This window comes from Lissotriton helveticus, chromosome 9, assembly GCF_964261635.1.
Source record: "Lissotriton helveticus chromosome 9, aLisHel1.1, whole genome shotgun sequence".
NCBI lineage: Eukaryota > Metazoa > Chordata > Amphibia > Caudata > Salamandridae > Lissotriton > Lissotriton helveticus.
The window spans coordinates 611,571,711-611,591,066 of NC_136070.1; the positions used below are offsets into that span (position 1 = coordinate 611,571,711).

At 45.7% G+C, this 19,356-nt stretch overlaps 1 protein-coding gene across 1 annotated transcript in view; it reads left to right on the plus strand.

Annotated features, from left to right (window-relative positions):
- Window positions 1-19,356, plus strand: part of LOC144781674 (flavin reductase (NADPH)-like) — a 115,418-nt gene that overhangs the window by 36,927 nt on the left and 59,135 nt on the right. The window contains exon 3 of the mRNA XM_078660648.1: window positions 9,738-9,827. Coding sequence (XP_078516774.1) covers window positions 9,738-9,827 — 90 coding nt within the window. The remainder of the gene's footprint in view (window positions 1-9,737; window positions 9,828-19,356) is intronic.

Genomic DNA, 19,356 nt, shown 5'->3' on the forward strand with positions numbered 1-19,356 from the left:
GCATATCTTGTTTGACTTTACTGTCCAGGGTGATACTGATGGGTTTAGCATTGCGAGTTATTGAAAAGCTTAAGTGTGCTTTAGTTTCTGTTACTGCAATTGGACTGTTAGTATTGGAGCTGATAATAAAGCCCTGAGCTTTGTTTTGGTTCAGTTTGAGTGGACAGTCATTATGGAGTCAATAGACTGTCAGTTCAAAACACTACACCTTAAATTCCACTCACGTGGCGTGCCAATAGCTAGGATCGGGAGCAGTGTAGTGCCGAAACAGACTTTGGTGCTCCGCAACTGGAGTCATTGCTGAAGTTAATTCAGTTTAGTTTAGTAGCAGGTGATAAGCATTCTTTGTAAGAATGTCAGACAAGGATTGTAGTTTCAAAGCTTTATATAAAGAATTTTATAAGATTACAGAAATAAGCCATTAGGGAATTTAGCTACAAAGCGTTTAAATCATAAGTACAAGGAACTCTGTACACTTCTTGTAAAATCCGGCATAGATGTGCCTTCTAAAAGTGTGGAAAGGGATCTCTTCCCCATAGAAATCTACAAATCCATGTATAGGGCTTTAGACCAAGACAGTCATAAATTCTGCATGAGTGTACGTTTCTCAGGACATGCACAAATAGGGAACAAGCAATAAGAAACCTTTTTCTACAGAATACATTTGAGGATTCTCTCATGGTAACAAGACATGAATGTACAGACTTTCTCACAGTTAGTTCAGCGATCCGTGCTTAGGGCTCCATAACTTTTCTTCCACATAAGATATCCACGCCAAAGGTACGTCCCTTTTTTCCAAGATCTTGGGGATTATAAAGGTACCCAGGGTTTGTGGATTCCCTTGGAGGGGGCCGAGAAAATGGGCAAAATATAGCAAACGTTTGAGTTTTTTGAAAAACATAGTTAACAAGTGCTTCAGATAAGTAACTTTTTTTTTCTCCTAAAGATGACATCCACAAATGGCTTACTATACTAAAGTCACTTTCTTCACAGCTTTCAGGAACATGCTGAGCTGAATCAGCAAACTTAATTTTGTACCACAGTGTTGGCATTTTTCTAAGAGGTAGCCTATTTTCCCTATTTTTTTATGCTCTCAAACTACTTCCAGTTTGTGGTGGGAACCAGTGAGAAACCCATGGGTGAGCCAGAAGAACTATCCATTCTTGAAACTTAGACAACATTCTGAATTCAGCAAGGGGTCATATGTGTAGAACCCTCAAAGCTTTCCCAAGGAAAATTACTGTTGAAATAAAGAAATATTGAAAATGAGTAGGAAAAACATTTGTGACATTATTTTCATCTGTAACTTTTTGTCACAATGGCCGATTTACAAAAGCAACATACCATGACGTACGCAAGACCCTTCTGGTTGTGGGAATTTATAGGGTTTGTAGGCTGTCTAAGAACCCAAGGTACCCAGAGCCAACAACTGAGCTGCATTATGCAATGGTTTTGCATTGAGTACCAAGTATAGACCATTTCATATAGTGAAATAAGCAGAGTGAAAATGGGTATGTAGGAAACCTATGTTTTTCTGAAATATGCACAAGATATGCAGTTTGGGAGCAGTGATTATTTGTACATCCCTGACCTTGTGGGTATCCATACTAGCCTAGGATTTAGAGGGTATTTTTCTAAATGTCATGTTTTTTATACATTTGAAAGGCAGAAATGCAGCTAAATCGAATTGATAATAACAAATGTTCTACTATTCTATGCTCCCACAAGTCTTACGATACAAATCATACCTCACGTGTGTGGGTAAGCCTACTGCCCCCCACAGGAAACGTCTCAAAACGCCAAATGGACACATCACATTTTGCCACCGAAAACTGAGCCTTTTTTCCAATGTGAGTAGCTCTAGATTGTGGACCCTAGCCCAGCCGGCACCTTGAGAAACGTAGCCAACCTGTACATTTTTTAAAACTAGACACCAAGGGGTATCCAGGGTGGGCTGACTTGTGTTGCTCTCACCACGTCCTCAAGACCCCCCTCCCCCATTGCTTATCAATAATCCCCGGGAGGTGGTGGTCCCCGGGACACAGGGGGTCTTTGAGGCCCTGATTTGTTTTGTATTAGCTCAGCGGAGGTGGCGGTCTAAGAGGCTGCGAAGGAGGCTGTACGCGCCCTGCATTAATTTGAACAACAGCCCCGGGGAGGTGGCGTCCCTGCAAAACCACCCCATATGTTTATAACTTTTACGGCCGCATGTCCCTGGTACCTGGCCTACCCAGGAGCTAAACAATAGCAAATCGCTTTTCTTTTTTTTTTTCCAGTGGGAGCAGCAGCTTCAGCGTGGCTTCTGCCAGTGTTTGTTTTTTTAAACTTTTCTTTCTCCCCTGGCTTGTTTGCCCTCTTGGACAATTCCCCCTCCCCCCTCCAACCCCTCCCCCCTCCAAAAGAGGCCTAGGGGGTCGAAAAGCCGCGATAGCATTTCCCAGAGATTTTTATTTTGGACAGCCCTCCTTGTTGTTGCCAATGGCAGTTCTATGCACCAGGGAAGTAGCGCGTGTTGGCCATTGGAATAATGGCCAAAAAAAGAAATAGGACTCTAATTTTCATTCTACCGATGGGCTCATAATGAGTTATTTGGCAGCGATCACTAACATAGAAAATGCCAAAAATTATGCATTGAGAGAAATGTAATGCCATTGTTATACACAGTATCATTTAGGTTAACTAAATTGCTTTTTGATAAGGTCTGCTAACTAATTCTGCAACGTATCAAAACATTCTTCCCTCTGTATTCAGTTGACCCTTTCTGGAAACTGGAATATGTGCTAAATGTGCTGTCCCTGAAAATCTGGGACACTTGGTCACACTACCCCAAGTCAGCAATATTAATCAAAATATGGTTTGCAACATTTCACTACTGCTACTTCGATATTGAGCAAGATGGACATAATCTTGATTAGTAATTACGTGCCTGATTTATATCTTGCAACAGGGAAAAGTATACATGCCTCCAAGATAATTGACCATCTTCCAAATTTAAAATTATGAGGACCTTAGGTTTAATCGTAGCGGAGACTGCTCTTTCTCTGCCGTGATTAGACCGCACCGACTGTCCGGCGGAGTAAGGACCATCAGAGGCAGAACTCTAATTCCATCCACCTAAATAGGATGGGTGGAATTAGAGGTCAGTTTTTACTGCCCATCACCGCCAGGAAATCCGTGGCAATAAGGGGCAGTAAAAACTGCTAAATGCTCCCCTGTCCATGGGAGAGAAATCCCATGGTGACAGGAGAATTTTATTTTTTTATTTTCAAGAAGAAAATCCCACTTCAGGATTTTCTTTTTGAAATTAAAAATAACAGTTTGGTGCACAGGTCTGTCATACTGTCGGAGCCGTGCGGCAAACTGTAAATAGCATTGACACATGACAGTGGTTCCTGCCAATGCTTCAGAAATTACCTCCAGCGGTCGTTTCTAAATTTGGCTGGGGAAACCTCTTATCAGGTGATGAAGTAATTTACTCAGTCTCCCTGATGGAGAAATGGGCCAACTTACCTTATGTAAATAAGGACCTAAGTCATGGTCAAGAATCTCATTTGCTGCAGACTGATACAGTCGTTCAGAATTCCTTTGTTATCAATTGGTTAGGTTAGTTTATCTATTTTGTTACACAAAGTACTATAATCTTCACAAGATCGGGAGGCCAGTGATGACACTACCTTTCACTGTTATCTGATTCAACTTTAGGGTTTTTGAGGATGGGCCTAATGTCACCTTTCTTCAGGGAGGAATGGACAGATCCTTGACCAATGGTGGTGTTAGTTATGTCTTTCCAGAGTGGCAGGAGAGATGAGTTGACCGACTTTTGCTGGGTTAGAATGTAGGTGTAAAAGGAGTAGTTGGAGGGTTTAGTAGAGGAGATGATGTAGTAGACAACCTGATGTGATTGGGTTACAAGAGGTCCAGTTATCCGAGTCTGTTTGAGATTCTGGAATAGACAGAGTAGGGTTAGAGGTAGATAAAAATATTTCAGTCAGCCTTGAATTCATTGTCAAAAAAGTCAGCAAGTTTAAAGCAGTGATCATTCGAGTCGTGGCTGTGGTTGGACATAACAGCTGTTTGGGCTTTAACAAGTGCAGAGAGTTTCAGGTTTTTCTATAGTGTGCTTTTTCTTGGTCTTATAGAAATTTGTTTTTGATGCCTAGTATGTTAGATTTGTATTTGCTTCTGGATTGTTTTAGTAAGGAAGGGCAAGAGCTTTATTTCCTCCACTTGTGTTCTTTTTTGTGCTATTGTTGTCTTTCTAGATAAAGGGGTGTACCATGCCTTTGTAACTTTATTCTTGATTCTTATTTTTAAGAGGGTGGTTAATGTCTTCATCTTTTTAAGTATTTACGCTTTAGAGTGTTTGGTTAAGTCCGCATATGTTTTCTCTTTCTTTAGAGAGACTCAGATTAAGTTGTTGTTGGGCAAGGGTTGTTGATAGAGAGGAGATGAAAGTGCGAGCTGACCTGTTATTTTGTATGTGGTATTCCATTGCTATCATTTTAGGGTCAGTGAGGATCACATCCGGTTTGGCAACCTTGTGATGAGCAGGCTGTAGTGATGGGTGATATAGGTTAGAGAATTTACCACATCATCTTTATTATAATCCAAGTGCAGGTTGGAATCACATAGCAGCAGGATATCTGTAGAAGAGAGCTGCATATTTGCCTACTAGTTTCTGAATGATTGAGTTGCCACCTGGAGGATGGTACATTATTAAGATATTGATTTGGCTAGTTTTGGAGATTTTAATGTTTTTTTTTTTTTATTCTGTTTATTAATTTGCAGGTCAACTTGCGAGAGTACGGTTACAAATGAAAGTCTCGATATACAAAGCACGCTTCATCCTACAGTGGTTCTTCTCTTAAAATTATACAGTTATTACATTTGACATTTTAGACAGTATCCAACGTGTTTCTACACCCACTTATATTAGCTTGAGTCTGTGTCTGATTCAATCGGAGGTGGAGCACAAATATTCCCTCTGTATGCGATCCACTTTCCCCACACTCTTTCCCACTTTTTGGGGCATCCTCGATGTATGTTTTCCGCCCTTTCTGCCACCATAGCACCATCCATATCTCCGCTCCACTCTCGATATGTCGGAGAAGTTTGTGATCCCCAGTGTTTGGCTAGGTTTCGTTTTGCGTACATCATACCCAGCGTGACCCAGTCCTGTGCCGCGTGATGGAGGTCAGTTGGCTCCCATATATTTAAGAGACATCTTCTAGGCTCCGGCTCGACAGTCCTCCCACTAACTTGCTTAAGGACTCGCATAATTGTTTCACAGTAGGTCGCTATTTCTGGGCACTCCCATATTATATGGTAGAAGGCACTGATTGCCCCGCATTGTCTCAAGCTGAGTGTACTATCAGTCCTTCCTATCTTATGTAGGGTTACCCTTGTATAATAAATGCGATACAGTATCTTTAGTTGCACTAGTCTCAATTTGGAGTACATCACCACTTTGCATGGGAAGGTAAGGGCCTCTTGCGAATCTGTTTCTTCTAGGTCGCCACTTCAGTCTGCCATTTTTCACGTAGAGATTTTGTGGGATCTGGTTGATTATTGATAATTTTTCGATAAGTGAGGGAAATAGCCTTCTTGTCCATATATTCTGTTAGGAGCCTATCCTCCAACCGATATTTGAATGTTTAAAGGCAAGCATTTGAATGTTTGTGTTGCAAGGTAGTGGTGGATGCCATTTAATATGGTCTTTATGGATAGAGGACTACGCCACCTGCTCTTTGCACTTCTCTTCGCTTCTTTGCATTGTATTTAATATTTTTTAGCAACATATGGTGAGCTGAGGAGGAGAGCCTTGTTTCCGTTAAGATGGTATTAAGTTCAAGTAAATCTCAGATAGCAGTAACATTTGAAAGACAAGATCTACAGTTAGGTAGGCAACAGTTGATTGTTCCTGTCTGCATATTCACGCTGATCATTTCCGTAATTTATTTGTGTATACTGAGTGCGGCCATGATGGTATGGTTTGATTGCAGTGGGCTTAGGTGCTTGTGGTTGTCCTCCAGACCTCAGGATTTGTGATTTTATTGTCAGGTTGTAACATGGTAAGGTATTAACTAGGGATAGAGGCTGTGTATCTTTTCATTGTGAAAAAAGAGGGAGACTTAAAAAAAATAATGAAGTTTATTTATTGAAGTTGGGACGATTTCAGGTGGGAGAAATCTATATAAAAAACATTTTTGGCTTTAGAATCCTGAGACTCCCGCGTGAATCAGGTCTGTTCTCATGTATGAAATTGGTTTTTGGTAGATATACCATGAGACTGGGCACTTCACCATTCTTACAAGCAATATCCAGTACAATGTTTTAACCACAGACTTGCTAGCAGCTTTTACTCTGATATTCAATATTCCTAGTCTCGCCAGAAAAAAATGGATTAGAGGAATAAATTCAAACAAAAGGTGACTGCCCAAGAGCACCCACTTTGTCCAAATGGGACGCTAGGACTAAAAACAGTGTATTCCAGTTCCACATTTCCATCTTGTCGGCCACTACTGGGGTAGGTGGCAGTGATTCCAATAGCAAGGCCAACGGGCACTCCTTCCCAGGGAAATGTCACTGTATCGTGAGCACCGTCCAGCTTTAAAATGCACTGTGTATTTCCAGCATAATTAGGTGAAGTCACAAAGCTTATAGTAGAAGTCAAGTATCTTAGTTCCATGGCTGAAACGTACCCAATGGACCAGGTCCTGTGGCAGCAGGTGGTTACTGGGCAGTATGCATAGTAGATACCGGTATTTACCATTGGTGTGTCCCTCTTGGGTCCGGCAGGGATGGGTGTGGTGATGTCTGGTGTTGATGCTGATGGACAGGAGGCCCAGGGAGGCCTCGTCCAGTGGATCTGAGATCTCCATAGCATGTGTGTTGAGTGAGCAGGTGTTGGGGAGCATGTATGATGTCAAGGAGTGGGGTGTGAGTGGGTGTTGGTGTGATGGTGCTTGAGTGTGTGGGGTGATGGGTGCTGTTGATGTGGTCATGATGGATGTTTGAGCAGTGGGTGTGGTGGTGCAGTTGAATCGGCAGGAGGTGCAAGCAACTTCTGTGTTGTGTGATGCAGTGCGGCGCACGCCAGCTGGGATTGGGGTCTTGGAGGAACACAGCAGGGTAATGGTAGGTCGGGGAAGGACCAGGGTTTCAGACACTGGGAGCGGTCCAGGTGCAGACTGGCACAGACAGGATTTCCTTTGGCTTTCCAGTGACACGCCTGCTGTGTGTCCATGGTTCAGCTTACATTAAGTAGGTGTAGGGAAGGGGAGGAGTGCATGGGCCGGAGAAGGGGTTAGATTGGGAGGGTAGTGGGAGGCGGCAGAGCAGGAAAGAGCAGGAGCTGCGAGGAGCAGGTAAAGAGCGTTGGGGTGGAGGGAGATGGAGCAGAAAACAGGCGGGCAAGTGGACAGAGGAAGCAGGCACAGAAAAACACAACAGTGGCAACTCGCACAAGGCGGAAACTGTGGCCAAACTGATGGACAGGTAATACTGGCAAGACAAAAGGCACAAAGCAGTGGCAAACAAAAGGGCATACAAGAGAAAGATTAGCAAACAAAGAGCAGAATACAGTGACAAACTGGGCACAAAAGAGACTGGCAAGACAAAAGGCACACAGCAGTGGTAAAACAAAACAGGTGCAATACAGTGGCAAGACATAGGGAAGGAAAAAAGAGAAAATTGGTGAAACTGGTGCAAAAGAGAAACAGTAGCAAACAGAGTCAAAAGGACAGTGGCTCAAAATAGTGAGTGAGAGCAGTGTGAAAGGAGGAAGAAATAGCAAGAGGGCGCAAGGCGGGAGCTGGGTTCGAAGGGGTCTAGACCAGTCTGAGGACTGGTCACAGGAAAGTTTGTTTAGGTGGTAAGGTGCTTAAAATGTACCGTTCAATCAATCAATCAATCACAGCATTTATATAGCGCACTACTCACCCGGAGGGTCTCAAGGCGCTAGGGGAGGGGGGGTCCGCTACTGTTCGAACAGCCAGGTCTTGAGCTGTTTCCTGAAGGGGAGGTGGTCCTGGGTCAGGCGGAGGCGGTTCGGGAGGGAGTTCCAAGTCTTGGAGGCCAGGTAGGAGAAGAACCTTCCTCCTGTGGTGGCTCTTCGGATGCGGGGGACGGCGGCGAGGGCGTGGCCGGTCGATCGAAGTTGGGGTGTGGGAGCGTAGAAGTTGAGGCGGCTGTTGAGGTATCCTGGGCCTTGGTTGTGTAGGGCCTTGTGTGCGTGGGTGAGGAGACGGAAGGTGATTCTCTTGTTGACCGGTAGCCAGTGCAGATCTCTCAGGTGTCCGGAGATGTGGCTGCGGCGGGGGATGTCCAGGATGAGTCGTGCTGAGGCGTTCTGGATCCGCTGGAGTCTCTTCTGGAGTTTGGCGGTGGTTCCGGCGTAGAGGGAGTTGCCGTAGTCCAGGCGGCTGGTGACGAGGGCCTGGGTGACCGTCTTCCTGGTCTCGGTGGGGATCCACCGGAAGATCATACGTAGCATGCACAGGATGTTGAGATCTTTATTTTTAGATAAAATCGAGACATTCTGTGACGAACCGCCCATTGTATTCGTTGTTCTGTAGTGTGTCTTCTTCACAAGGAAAACAAGTGACTTGATTATCTACGACATGAAAAATATATTAGTCTGCCTTAAAATGTGAAATCCAATTGGAAGACGGACACACGCACTTCTGTTTATACTTGTTAATCTGCAGTCCAAAAAGTTTGTGGGTGCTAATTGGTAAACCCTCCTGAGTATGAGGGTGGATAGATCAAGCGAACAAACGCTGTCTCTCGTGAGAGAAGCATCCCCAAGGTGCACACCAAAAAAGAATTCTATACCTTTCTGTATAGATTGTTTATGAGGTTTTCCAAGAAGTTATTTTATTTCATCTTTGTACTACTGTTTTCATAGTATAAATTTCTTAGATGGTTGTGTTGTCATTTCTGCCCAATGCATTTCGGGCTTAACCCCTCTTCAGGGACCTTTATATGCGATAATAGATTCTGATATAGTAGTGTCAACACGGTAAAGACATGTGTGAATATGGTTAAATATTTCAAAACCGCCACATCAGGGGTAGTGAAGAACGGTAGAAACCGGTGTGGCGTGGTGTAAACTCGCACGTTTGTGTCCACGTTGGCTGCCAACGAGTTTAACCGTATTCACACGAGTCTTTACCGTAAAATAAATTAATTGAAAACCTCATAAACAGTCTATACAGAAATGTATAAAATTCCTTTTTTGGTGTTCAACTTGGGGACGCTTCTCTCTCTCTCTCTCTCTCTCTCTCTCTCTTTCTCTCTCTCTCTAGAGAGCGAGAGAGAGTGAGAGAGGGTGAGAGAGAGAGAGAGAGAGAGAGAGTGAGAGAGGGTGAGAGAGAGAGAGAGAGAGAGAGACAGCGCTTGTTCTCTGCCTCAAATTGCCCATACACTTTGCTGGAGTATGATGTTGTATTTTGTAAAGTGTGTTCCAATCCTTGTCTTAGTACTTGCTGAATTATAGTTAGTTGCTAATTTACTATTTATTGGTAAACAATACAAGTTTCTACTTCTCACTGTATATTGGTAGTTTGTCTTGAATGAAGTGAAACGCTGATTACACCTTTGGATCCTGAGAACTTCAGGGATCTGAGGAATAGAACACCTGAGTCTCAGATTCAAGTGGCTTTTTAAAAAACTATCAGAATGTTTTTCCTGTCCTCTCCATCTGATGAACTCACTCCTTTTCCCCATGAATCTAGGTCCCACCACAGTGATGTCTGAGGGCACCAAAAATATACTGGAAGCGATGAAGAAACATGGCATCAGAAAAATTGTCGCCTGCATGTCATGTAAGTTCCGGCGGAAGCACGGTTGCATTCTATTGTGTACAGTTGAGAAAATGTGCTGCAATTTCTTTAGTAATTCACAACATGTCTGAAATTGAAAACTATGATCAGTTCCCTTTCCAAGAAGTAAGATATCATTTGATTGTGCTCGAGTTTAGACCTCTATCTTTTGCATCTTGCTGCACAGATCTGCAAACAACATCCTTTTCACCATTTGAAGTATGGTTGTTTTTTAAGAAGTAGCTTATTGTGGTTGGAAACTCTGATTTACCTTAATCTAATTACTTAGTAGGCAGATCTTCCGACATGTCCACTTTCACACAGTCCTGTTGAAATCTCATCCTGCATTTGGTGTACAGTGAAGAAGTTATTTTAACCAAAAAGTAGCATCAAACCAGGTACCCCACACCTTGATATTTTCAGAGCAAGAATCGAGGGGGCAATCGACAAAGGAATTGTGTTGGAAGTAGTGGCCTTTCCGCACAGTGAAGTGAGTGGGTGGGTGCAGCAATAAGACCAGAACCTTCAGTTCAACTTGGGGATTTTATGTCAAGACAGGATGCTAGCATTATGCATAAACCGGTTATTCACTCTTCTGAGCAGTACTTGAAATGTTTCAAAATAGAACTTTGAAACATCACAATACAATAGAACTCTGTCCCATAAAAGCCCCTTATCCTCCATTGTCCTCCTCTTTTTTTGTTTTTTCTTAGCAAATAAGTATATTTATTTGTTCCGAATATTTAATATAGTTTTATAAAGTGTTTATTGGTTAGAGTTTTTTTTTTTTTTAAACACATGTTATTGTCAAATTGCACATATGTTGCAGGGCTCTGTACCCCAGAGACAACTGCAGTATCACATTTTACATAAGCAAGGAAGCAACTGACCTTTCAAGAGTAACAACTAAAATACATGATGTGAGAAGTTGGCCTGATATGTGATGTCCACTGTTCTAGTATCAGTCCAAACAACCCTTATGGTGATGGTTGTAAAGTCAACCTTATAGACCAGCTATCCTAGTGGTAGCATGGACAAAGCAGTCTTAGGCTAAAACTTCAGAGAGCATGTGAAGCCAATTGTTTTACCAATAATAACCCCTTGAATACCAGATGAAAGGACACCACACAAGGTATATATAAAATATATTTGTATTTATTTCCAACACAACCCCTCTGCACTCTTTATGAGGTCAGAGTTCGAGATACAGCACAAGTGACTTAATAAGCATACGTTAAGTTGCACAATTACAATTCTGCCCTAGGGGCCTCGTAAACCATATACTAAAGAAGTGGTATAAGAACCACTTCAGGACAGGTGAACAGGCCTAGGGTCTTGGAAATCGGTGGGGCTACACAGGGTAACCGAAGGTTAGGAAGCAGGAGTCCCACAGGATGCGTGTGCAGTGTCTAAACACACACGCGCGTTCTCATAGACTTTCAATGGGAACGTAAAGTTTAGAAACTAGTTGATTTCGGACCTACCGAGAGGACTACTGGAAAACCCAGTTAAAGTAGGACACTTGGATAGTTATTACCCACGGGAGCACCAGAGTACTCGAGTTACCTCACCCAGGGAAGCCGGGTGCATAGGTGTCAAGTTGCGTCGGGTTTCGTCGTCGAATCCTATGGGGAGCTGCAAAAAGATGCTGCAGGCGACCAGGAGGAAGATGTCCGGGTGGATCCAAGGGTGGATCGAGGAAGTGAAGGACCTGAAATCAGAGGCGACAGAGTCTGGGTCACTAGCCAGTGACCGGGAAGGAACCAGGAAGGAACCAGTCGATGTTGAGATGCAATCAGGTGATGTCGTAAAGTTTGTCTCTGCAGCCACGTGGACCAGGAGGCGTCGACGACGATCAGGAGCTGGATACGGACTGTCCCACGAAGGATCTCGCTGTTGGCGGTGTCGGCTTCCGGATTGGAGTCAACAAGCCTTGGCAAAGGCAACCCACGCAGGATGTGAAGATCGGCTTCTTGTACAGACCAGCAAGGTCTGTGGGGCTTCCTTTTTGCAGGAAAGCAGGAGCAAGCCCAGAGCAACCAGGCAAGCAGCATTGTTTCAAAATGGAGTCTTCAAGATGGCCACTAGTCAGCGGGCTAGCAACCGCGAAGACGCGTCGAGAGGAAATGCAAGAGCAGGCCCCACGCGGCACTCGTGGAGTGTGGAGGGCTGAGCTTCGGTGCACTTACGACTCGGTGTTGGGGCTTCTCAAGTCCCAATGCACAACTTCGAGGACGCCTCAGAAGCTGCACAGTTTAGCAAAGAGCAAAATGGCCAGGTGTCCGGTTCCACGTCTCTCGTGTCCGCCACGGGTCTCAGCTTTGCTGGAGGTGTGGGTCGGGGTCGGAGAAGTCTGGAAGTCCAGTCCTTTGAAGCAGGGTCGTCGGGATCCTTCGGGAGCGGCGACAAAGCAAACCGACAATTCGCTAGGTGGTGCCTGTTTGCACAGGGTGGTCACTCCTTGACCACAAGGGAGATTCTTCAGTCTTCTAGTTGCAGTAGAATGTCGAAGGTCCAGAGTTTCGTTTCAGAGTTTCAGTTCAGGATAATCTAAAATCTCTAGCTCCTAGCTTTATACAACATTAAAGGGGCTGGATTACCAGATAGGTCTCTCCTATGGGTGGGACCAGGGAAGGGGTGGTTACATCCCTTTCCCTTTGTCCAGTTTCGCACCAGAGCTGGGGCTGGAGTACCCCAGCAACTGGTTTGAACCGGACTATGCATGGGACACCTTGTGTGCCCCTGGCAGTGTCTCATTCCTTTCAAGCCACCCTGCCCCAATACACTATAGCCTGTCTGGGGAGGTGCTAGCACCTCCCAAGGCAGGAAAACTATTGTCCGGGCCTCCCTCGCTGGAAGGGTTCCCAGCTGCAGGAGGTCAGACTTGTGTCTGTGCAGCTGCAGGAGGTCAGACTTGTGTCTGTGGCAGCAGCATCCATTTTGTGATGCTGAGGCTCTGTTTAACTTTAACCAGGTAAAGCTACAACTACATGTCTTCTCCCTCTAGAAGGGTGGAATGCTACCCCCGCCAGAAATGGCGGGGGGAGGGGGGTAGTATTCCAAAGCGTATGACACCTTACACGACATGTTTTGATAAAGCCAAACCAAAGTTGGCAATAACCGTGAGGATTATAATGCACTTTAGAGTATATGGTATGGCTATATCATAGAACAGCTATAAGGACATGGTTCCGAAAGCTGCAGACAGGCTCAGCTCATGCTAGAGCACCATCTCACATAAAACCAAGCACTCTGCCTCCAGGATTGTTAAGGCCTGCCATAGGAGTGACTTATAGGTATATATGTGTCTATATATCATGGTAGGCATAGGAATACTATACCTAAGCAAGGGGTGATTCCACTACCTTGCCCCAGCTGAGTGATCAGCCAGTTGTGTCAATTTGGATGGCCAGCCAGGGGTGGCATAATTCATGCTGCAGCCCCTGGTAGGCCTTGGATGCACCTATGCCCAGGGTACCTATGGTACACTATACAGGGGCTTACAAAGGTGAGCCAATACCCAATTGGATATGTACCTAAAGTACATTGTATGAATTTAGAGAGAGAACAGCTGGGCTGTGGGTCTGATTAGCAGGCCCACAGCCACACTAGTGTCGAAAAACCAGTTGATCAGAGCAAAACGTGGGGGTGAACATAAGAAGCAAACCCTACTTTCCTACACAACCCCCTCCTCCCCCCCAACGCAGGGACATTAAGCTAACCATGACCAGTTGAGTCTTCATGTTCTAAGTGGAAATATCTGGAGAGTCCATCTGCATTGCCATGGTCAGTTCCAGGTCTATGTTCCACTGTAAAGTCCATACCTTGTAGGGAAATGGACCATCTGAGTAGTTTGGGATTTTCACCCTTCATCTGATTTAGCCACAAGAGGGGCTTATGGTCTGTCTGAATCTTGAAGTGAGTACCAAACAAGTATGGCCTCAGCTTCTTCGGGGCCCAAACCACAGCAAAGGCCTCCCTCTCAATAGCTGACCAACGTTTCTCTCTAGGGGTCAGCCTTCTGCTAATAAAAGCAATGGGCTGGTCTTGACCATCTTTATTCAATTGTGAAAGAACAGCTCCCCCACCCAACTCAGAAGCATCTGTTTGAACAATGAATTCCTTGGAGTAATCTGGACTTTTCAGAATAGGTGCAGAGCACATGGCCTGCTTCAGGTCATCAAATGCCTTTTGACAGCTGACTGTCCACTGAACTTTCTTTGGCATTATCTTTGAGGTCAAGTCATTAAGTGGTGTCACAATGGACCCATAATTCTTAACAAACTTTCTGTAATAACCAGACAGGCCCAAGAAAGCTCCGACCTGTGTCTGGGTGGTTGGAGGAGCCCAGTCCTTGATGGTCTGGATCTTACTCTCCAGTGGTTGAACCTGACCTCCACCTACAAGGTGGCCCAGGTACATAACCTTACTCTGCCCTATCTGGCACTTAGTAGCCTTGATAGTTAGGCCTGCCTTCGGCAGGGCCTCCAAAACCTTTTTCAGGTGGATCAGGTGATCCTCCCAGGTGGAGCTGAAGACAGCAATATCATCTAGATAAGCTGCACAAAAGTCATCCAGACCTGAGAGGACTTGGTTCACCAACCTTTGGAAAGTGGCAGGTGCATTCTTCAAGCCAAAGGGCATCTCCACAAATTGGTAATGACCTCCTGGGTTCGAAAATGCTGTTTTGGCTTTTGCATCATCAGCTAGCCTGATTTGCCAGTAGCCTGCTGTCAGGTCAAATGTGCTCAAAAACGTGGCAGAAGCCAATCTGTCAATGAGCTCATCTGCCCTGAGTATTGGGTGGGCATCTGTCCTAGTGATAGCATTGAGATCTCTGTAGTCCACACAAAACCATACCTCTCTCTTACCATCTTGGGTGTGAGGCTTTGGCACAAGGACTACTGGACTGGCCCAGGGGCTTTCTGAGGGCTCAATAACTCCCAGTTCCAACATCATTGGGACCTCTGTCCTGATACAGTCCCTGACATGGTCAGGCTGCCTGTAGATTTTACTCTTCACAGGCAAACTTTCACCAGTGTCCACCTCATGGGTGCACCAGTTTGTCTGACTTGGGGTCAGGGAAAACATATGCCTATAGGCCTGTAGAACTTGTCTGCAGTCCTGTTGCTGCTGGTCAGTGAGGCTGCCTGCCAAGGCCACTCCATCAACTGAACCATCATCAGGGTTCTGAGAAAGCAGGTCTGGGAGAAAGCTCATCTGTAGCCATGAGCAAGTCTATGTCTGCCCTGTCAGCATATGCCTTCAGTCTGTTGACATGAAGCACCCTGTGGGGGCTTCTGGGAATCCCAAGATCAACTGAGTGTGTTACCTCTCCCTTTTGCTCAATAATAGTGTGGGGTCCAGACCATTTGTCTTGGAGTGCTGCTGGGGCCACTGGCTCCAACACCCACACTTTCTGTCCTGGCTGGTACATAGTCAGCACAGCCTTTTGGTCATGCCAGGCTTTTTGAAGTTCCTGGCTAGCCTCAAGGTTTTTAGAAGCCTTTTCATGTATTCGGCCATCCTGGAGCGGAGACCAAGTACATAGTCCACTATCTCATGCTTAGGCTTTTTGAGAGGTAACTCCCATCCTTCCCTCACAAGACACAGGGGCCCTCTTACAGGGTGCCCAAACAAAAGTTCAAAAGGGCTGTAGCCAACCCCCTTTTGTGGGACCTGTCTATAAGCGAACAAAAGGCAGGGCAGCAAGATATCCCATCTTCGCCTAAGCTTTTCAGGGAGTCCCTTGATCATGCCCTTTAAGGTGTTGTTGAATCTTTCAACTAGACCATTGCACTGTGGATGGTAGGGGGTGGTGAACTTATAGTTTACACCACACTCCTTCCACATAGCAGTAAATACCCAGACATGAAGTTTGCACATCTATCTGAGACAACCTCTTTGGGGAACCCCACTCTGGAGAAACTCCAAGGAGGGCTCTTGCCACAACAGGAGCTGTTGTGGTCCTCAAGGGAATAGCTTCTAGATACCTGGTGGCATGATCCACTACCACCAGTATAAATCTTTGCACAGAGGCTGTTTGGGGATCCATTGGACCAACAATGTCAATCCCAACTCTTTCAAAGGGTACCCCCACCACAGGTAGTGGTATAAGGGGGGCCTTTGTGGTGCCACCTGATTTGCCACTGGCTTGGCAGGTAACACAGGAGCGACAAAACTACTTGGTATCTTCTGACATGTGTGGCCAGTGAAAGTGAGGGATAAGCCTGTCCCAAGTCTTGTTCTGGCCAAGATGTCCTGCTAAGGGAATATCATGGGCTAAGGTAAGAAGGAAGCCTCTAAATGTCAAAGGTATGACCAACCTCCTGGAAGCACCAGGCTTGAGGTCTCTAGCCTCTGAATAAAGGAGTCCTTCATCCCAATACAATCTGTGGGTACCTGTAGCATTCCCAGCAGCCTCAGCAGCAGCTTGCTGTCTGAGGGGTTCAAGAGAGGGGCAGTCCAGCTGTGCCTGCCTCAGGTCTGCCCTTGAAGGTCCCCCTGTCCCAAGAAACTCAACCTGATCAGGCTCAAGCTCTTCTAGGACAGTTCCTTCTTGGGTCTCACTATTGGCTTCCTCAGAAGGCTGATCTTCACTCTGATGCAGGGGGAAGGCACTGCCTTGACCCTACTGCTCTTTCTCTTGGTAGGCAACTGGTCCATTGTTTCAGGATCCAGTGCCTGTTCAGTTTTACCCTTTTTAGCCTGTGACCTGGTCACAGCAAGGACATGTGCTGATATGCCCAGCATCTCTGCATGAGTCCTATACTCCACTTCAGACCAGACTGAAGATTCTAGATCATTGCCCAACAAACATTCTACAGGGAGGTCTGAACTTACAGCAACTCTTTTGAGGCCAGTTACCCCTCCCCAGGAGAAATTAACAACGGCCATACTATGGGCGGTAGTGACATTGCTAGTATTGGTCACTAGGTAATCATCACCTAGTATGATCTGTCCAGGATCCACAAAGTTAGGCGTCACCATGGTGACACACATGTGTCCCTGTAGGCCTGAGACACTTTATCATTGATTAAAGGTGTCTGTCTGTACTTGCCCAGGTTACTGGGGCTCACAGCAGAGGACATAGCCGTGTCCACATCACAGACAAGGACAGCTTGAGTTGGCACTCTGACTAGGCCAGAGTCCATCTCAGTTCCCAGGGTTAACCCTACTACACCCTTCTGTTGAGAACCACCACTATTAGCTGTACTAGGGGGAACAGTTGCCTTAGGGGCAATGGCGGTTGGAGCTGTCTCCTTTTTGGCACAATCACTGGATCAGTGAGTATTACTTTTACAGATATTGCACCATGGTTTCCTTTGGCCATCTTTCTTCTTGGATTTCTTTGAACCCCCCTCATTAGAAGCTTTTTGGGGACCTGTTGAAGACTTCTGGTCTTTTACTTTCTGATCCCCACCCTTTTGGTCTGGCTTCTTCTGCTCACCACCTTGGTTCTGGTTTTTCTGCTTCACCTTGGTTCTGACCCATTTGTCTGCCTTCTTTCCCAATTCTTGGGGAGAGGTCAGATCAGAGTCAATCAGGTGCTGATGCAACAACTGGTTCTGACAATTATTAAGTATTTGCTCTCTCATGATCAAATTATGCAATCCTGTATAGTCCTTAACTTTACTGCCCAGCCACCAGCTTTCCAGAGCCTTAGTGGCACAATCTACAAAATCAGTCCAGTCCTGAGTCTGTGTCTTCTGGGTATCCCTGAACAGCAACCTATACTGTTCAGTGGTTAGGCCAAACCCATCAATCAGAGCACTCTTCAGGACTGTGTAGTTGTTAGCATCCTCATCACTAACCGTGAGGAGCTTGTCTCTGCCTTTTTCTGAAAAGGAGAGACATAAGATTGCTGCCCACTGACTTTGGGGTACCTGCTGTACTTTGCAAGCCCTCTCCAAAGCAGTAATCCACTTGTGGATGTCATCCCCAACTTTGTAGGGTGGGACAATCTTGCTTAGGTTTCTATTATCATAGGACCTATCTTTATCCTTGGGGATAATGCTGCCACCAGTGGGTTCTAACCCACTTAACTTTTGTTCTCTTGCAAGAGCAAGTCTCTCTTTGGCGATGGCAAGTTCTTGCCTCTCGATCCTCAGATTGACTTCTCTCATCCTGGCCTGATGTTCCTTTCTCTAAGGGGAAGGCATTCTCCTAACAACATCTGACCCTACTGAGACTCCAGAATGGTGAGATTCCCTGGATAGGGATCTCCTCCTCCTGGACTCAGTGTTAAGCCTGCTTGGGGGTCTGTATGGGGCTATGCCCCCTCCAGCCCCATGTAGGCTTAGGTTAGCCTGGCTAAGTGTTCCCACTAAGACCTGACTATCAGTATCCTCCTCAGATTCCTCCTCTTCCACCTCCTCTTCATCAGCAGGATTAGGATCAGGGGAATCCTCTGTTGAGGGCTGTCCCTCATCTGTATTAACTGACAGACCTTTGCTAGAGGCCTTCAGAGCATCATATTCCTCAATGAGCTCAATCAGATGTCTGAGGGTAGGGTTGGAACCCTGTTTTAACTTTCTAGATGTGCACAAGTGCCTTAAATCTTGGAAAGTTAGGGTATCATATCTGGAAGGTATCCTTAAAGGATCTACCTCCACTGGGAGAGATCCACATGGTTCTGCTCTCAGAGACATGATCTAGTGAGGTGTGGTGTTTGCACCTACCTACACTAAGTGTTACCTACTAAACCTCTCTAGGAGTTGTAGTCAGGGTGTGCTAGGCCCTTTGCTCTACAACAACTAAGTTCAGTAGAACTAAAGTACTTTAAATTAATTTATTTTTTTAAATATATTTTTATTGCAGAATTCGAAATAAAACCAGTCAATAGGCCAACCAGTACACTTAAGGCTCCCCACAGTGAATATGATGAAAATACAATACACAGCCATTTAGCCCACATCCCGGAGGCTGGGCGGCGCTTCAATGAACCAGTTTTCCGGAGGAGCCTCAGTGCGTGCCTTGTCCAGGCCTTAGGTCAGTTATATCGTATAGTATCCGCTTTTACCCCATAACATCCATCCCCCCCCCCACACCGCCAAGCCCCAAGTTGCACCCACTGTCGCTCCTAGCAAATCTACTCTACGACCTCATTGGGCTATCCGGGGCCAGTAAACCTCCCCGCGGTGTCAAACCACCCACTCCACGAATTCCCTACCCCTTCCTCCTCCCCCCCCAACTGCTGCTAATGCGGGTTCAATAATCATTCCCTGCTCTGAAGTATGTCCTCCACCAGGATAGTCAGTCTAACATGTGATCTCCATGGAACCCCTTCCTATACCTGATCATCCTCCGCACCGTCTGTGATATAGTCCCGTAATGCCTGTACTACCAACTCCCAGGACCGCGCCAGTTCCAAACTTTTCTCGTTGCCAGTTCTAGTCGCCTGCCGCAGCCTAAGCACACTCTCACAGCCCGACCACTTCAACAGCTCATTCCTCCATATCCGCACTGACGGGCCCTCCTTAGACTTCCAATGCCAAGTGATTTCACGCTGTGCCAGTATTATTCCCAAATC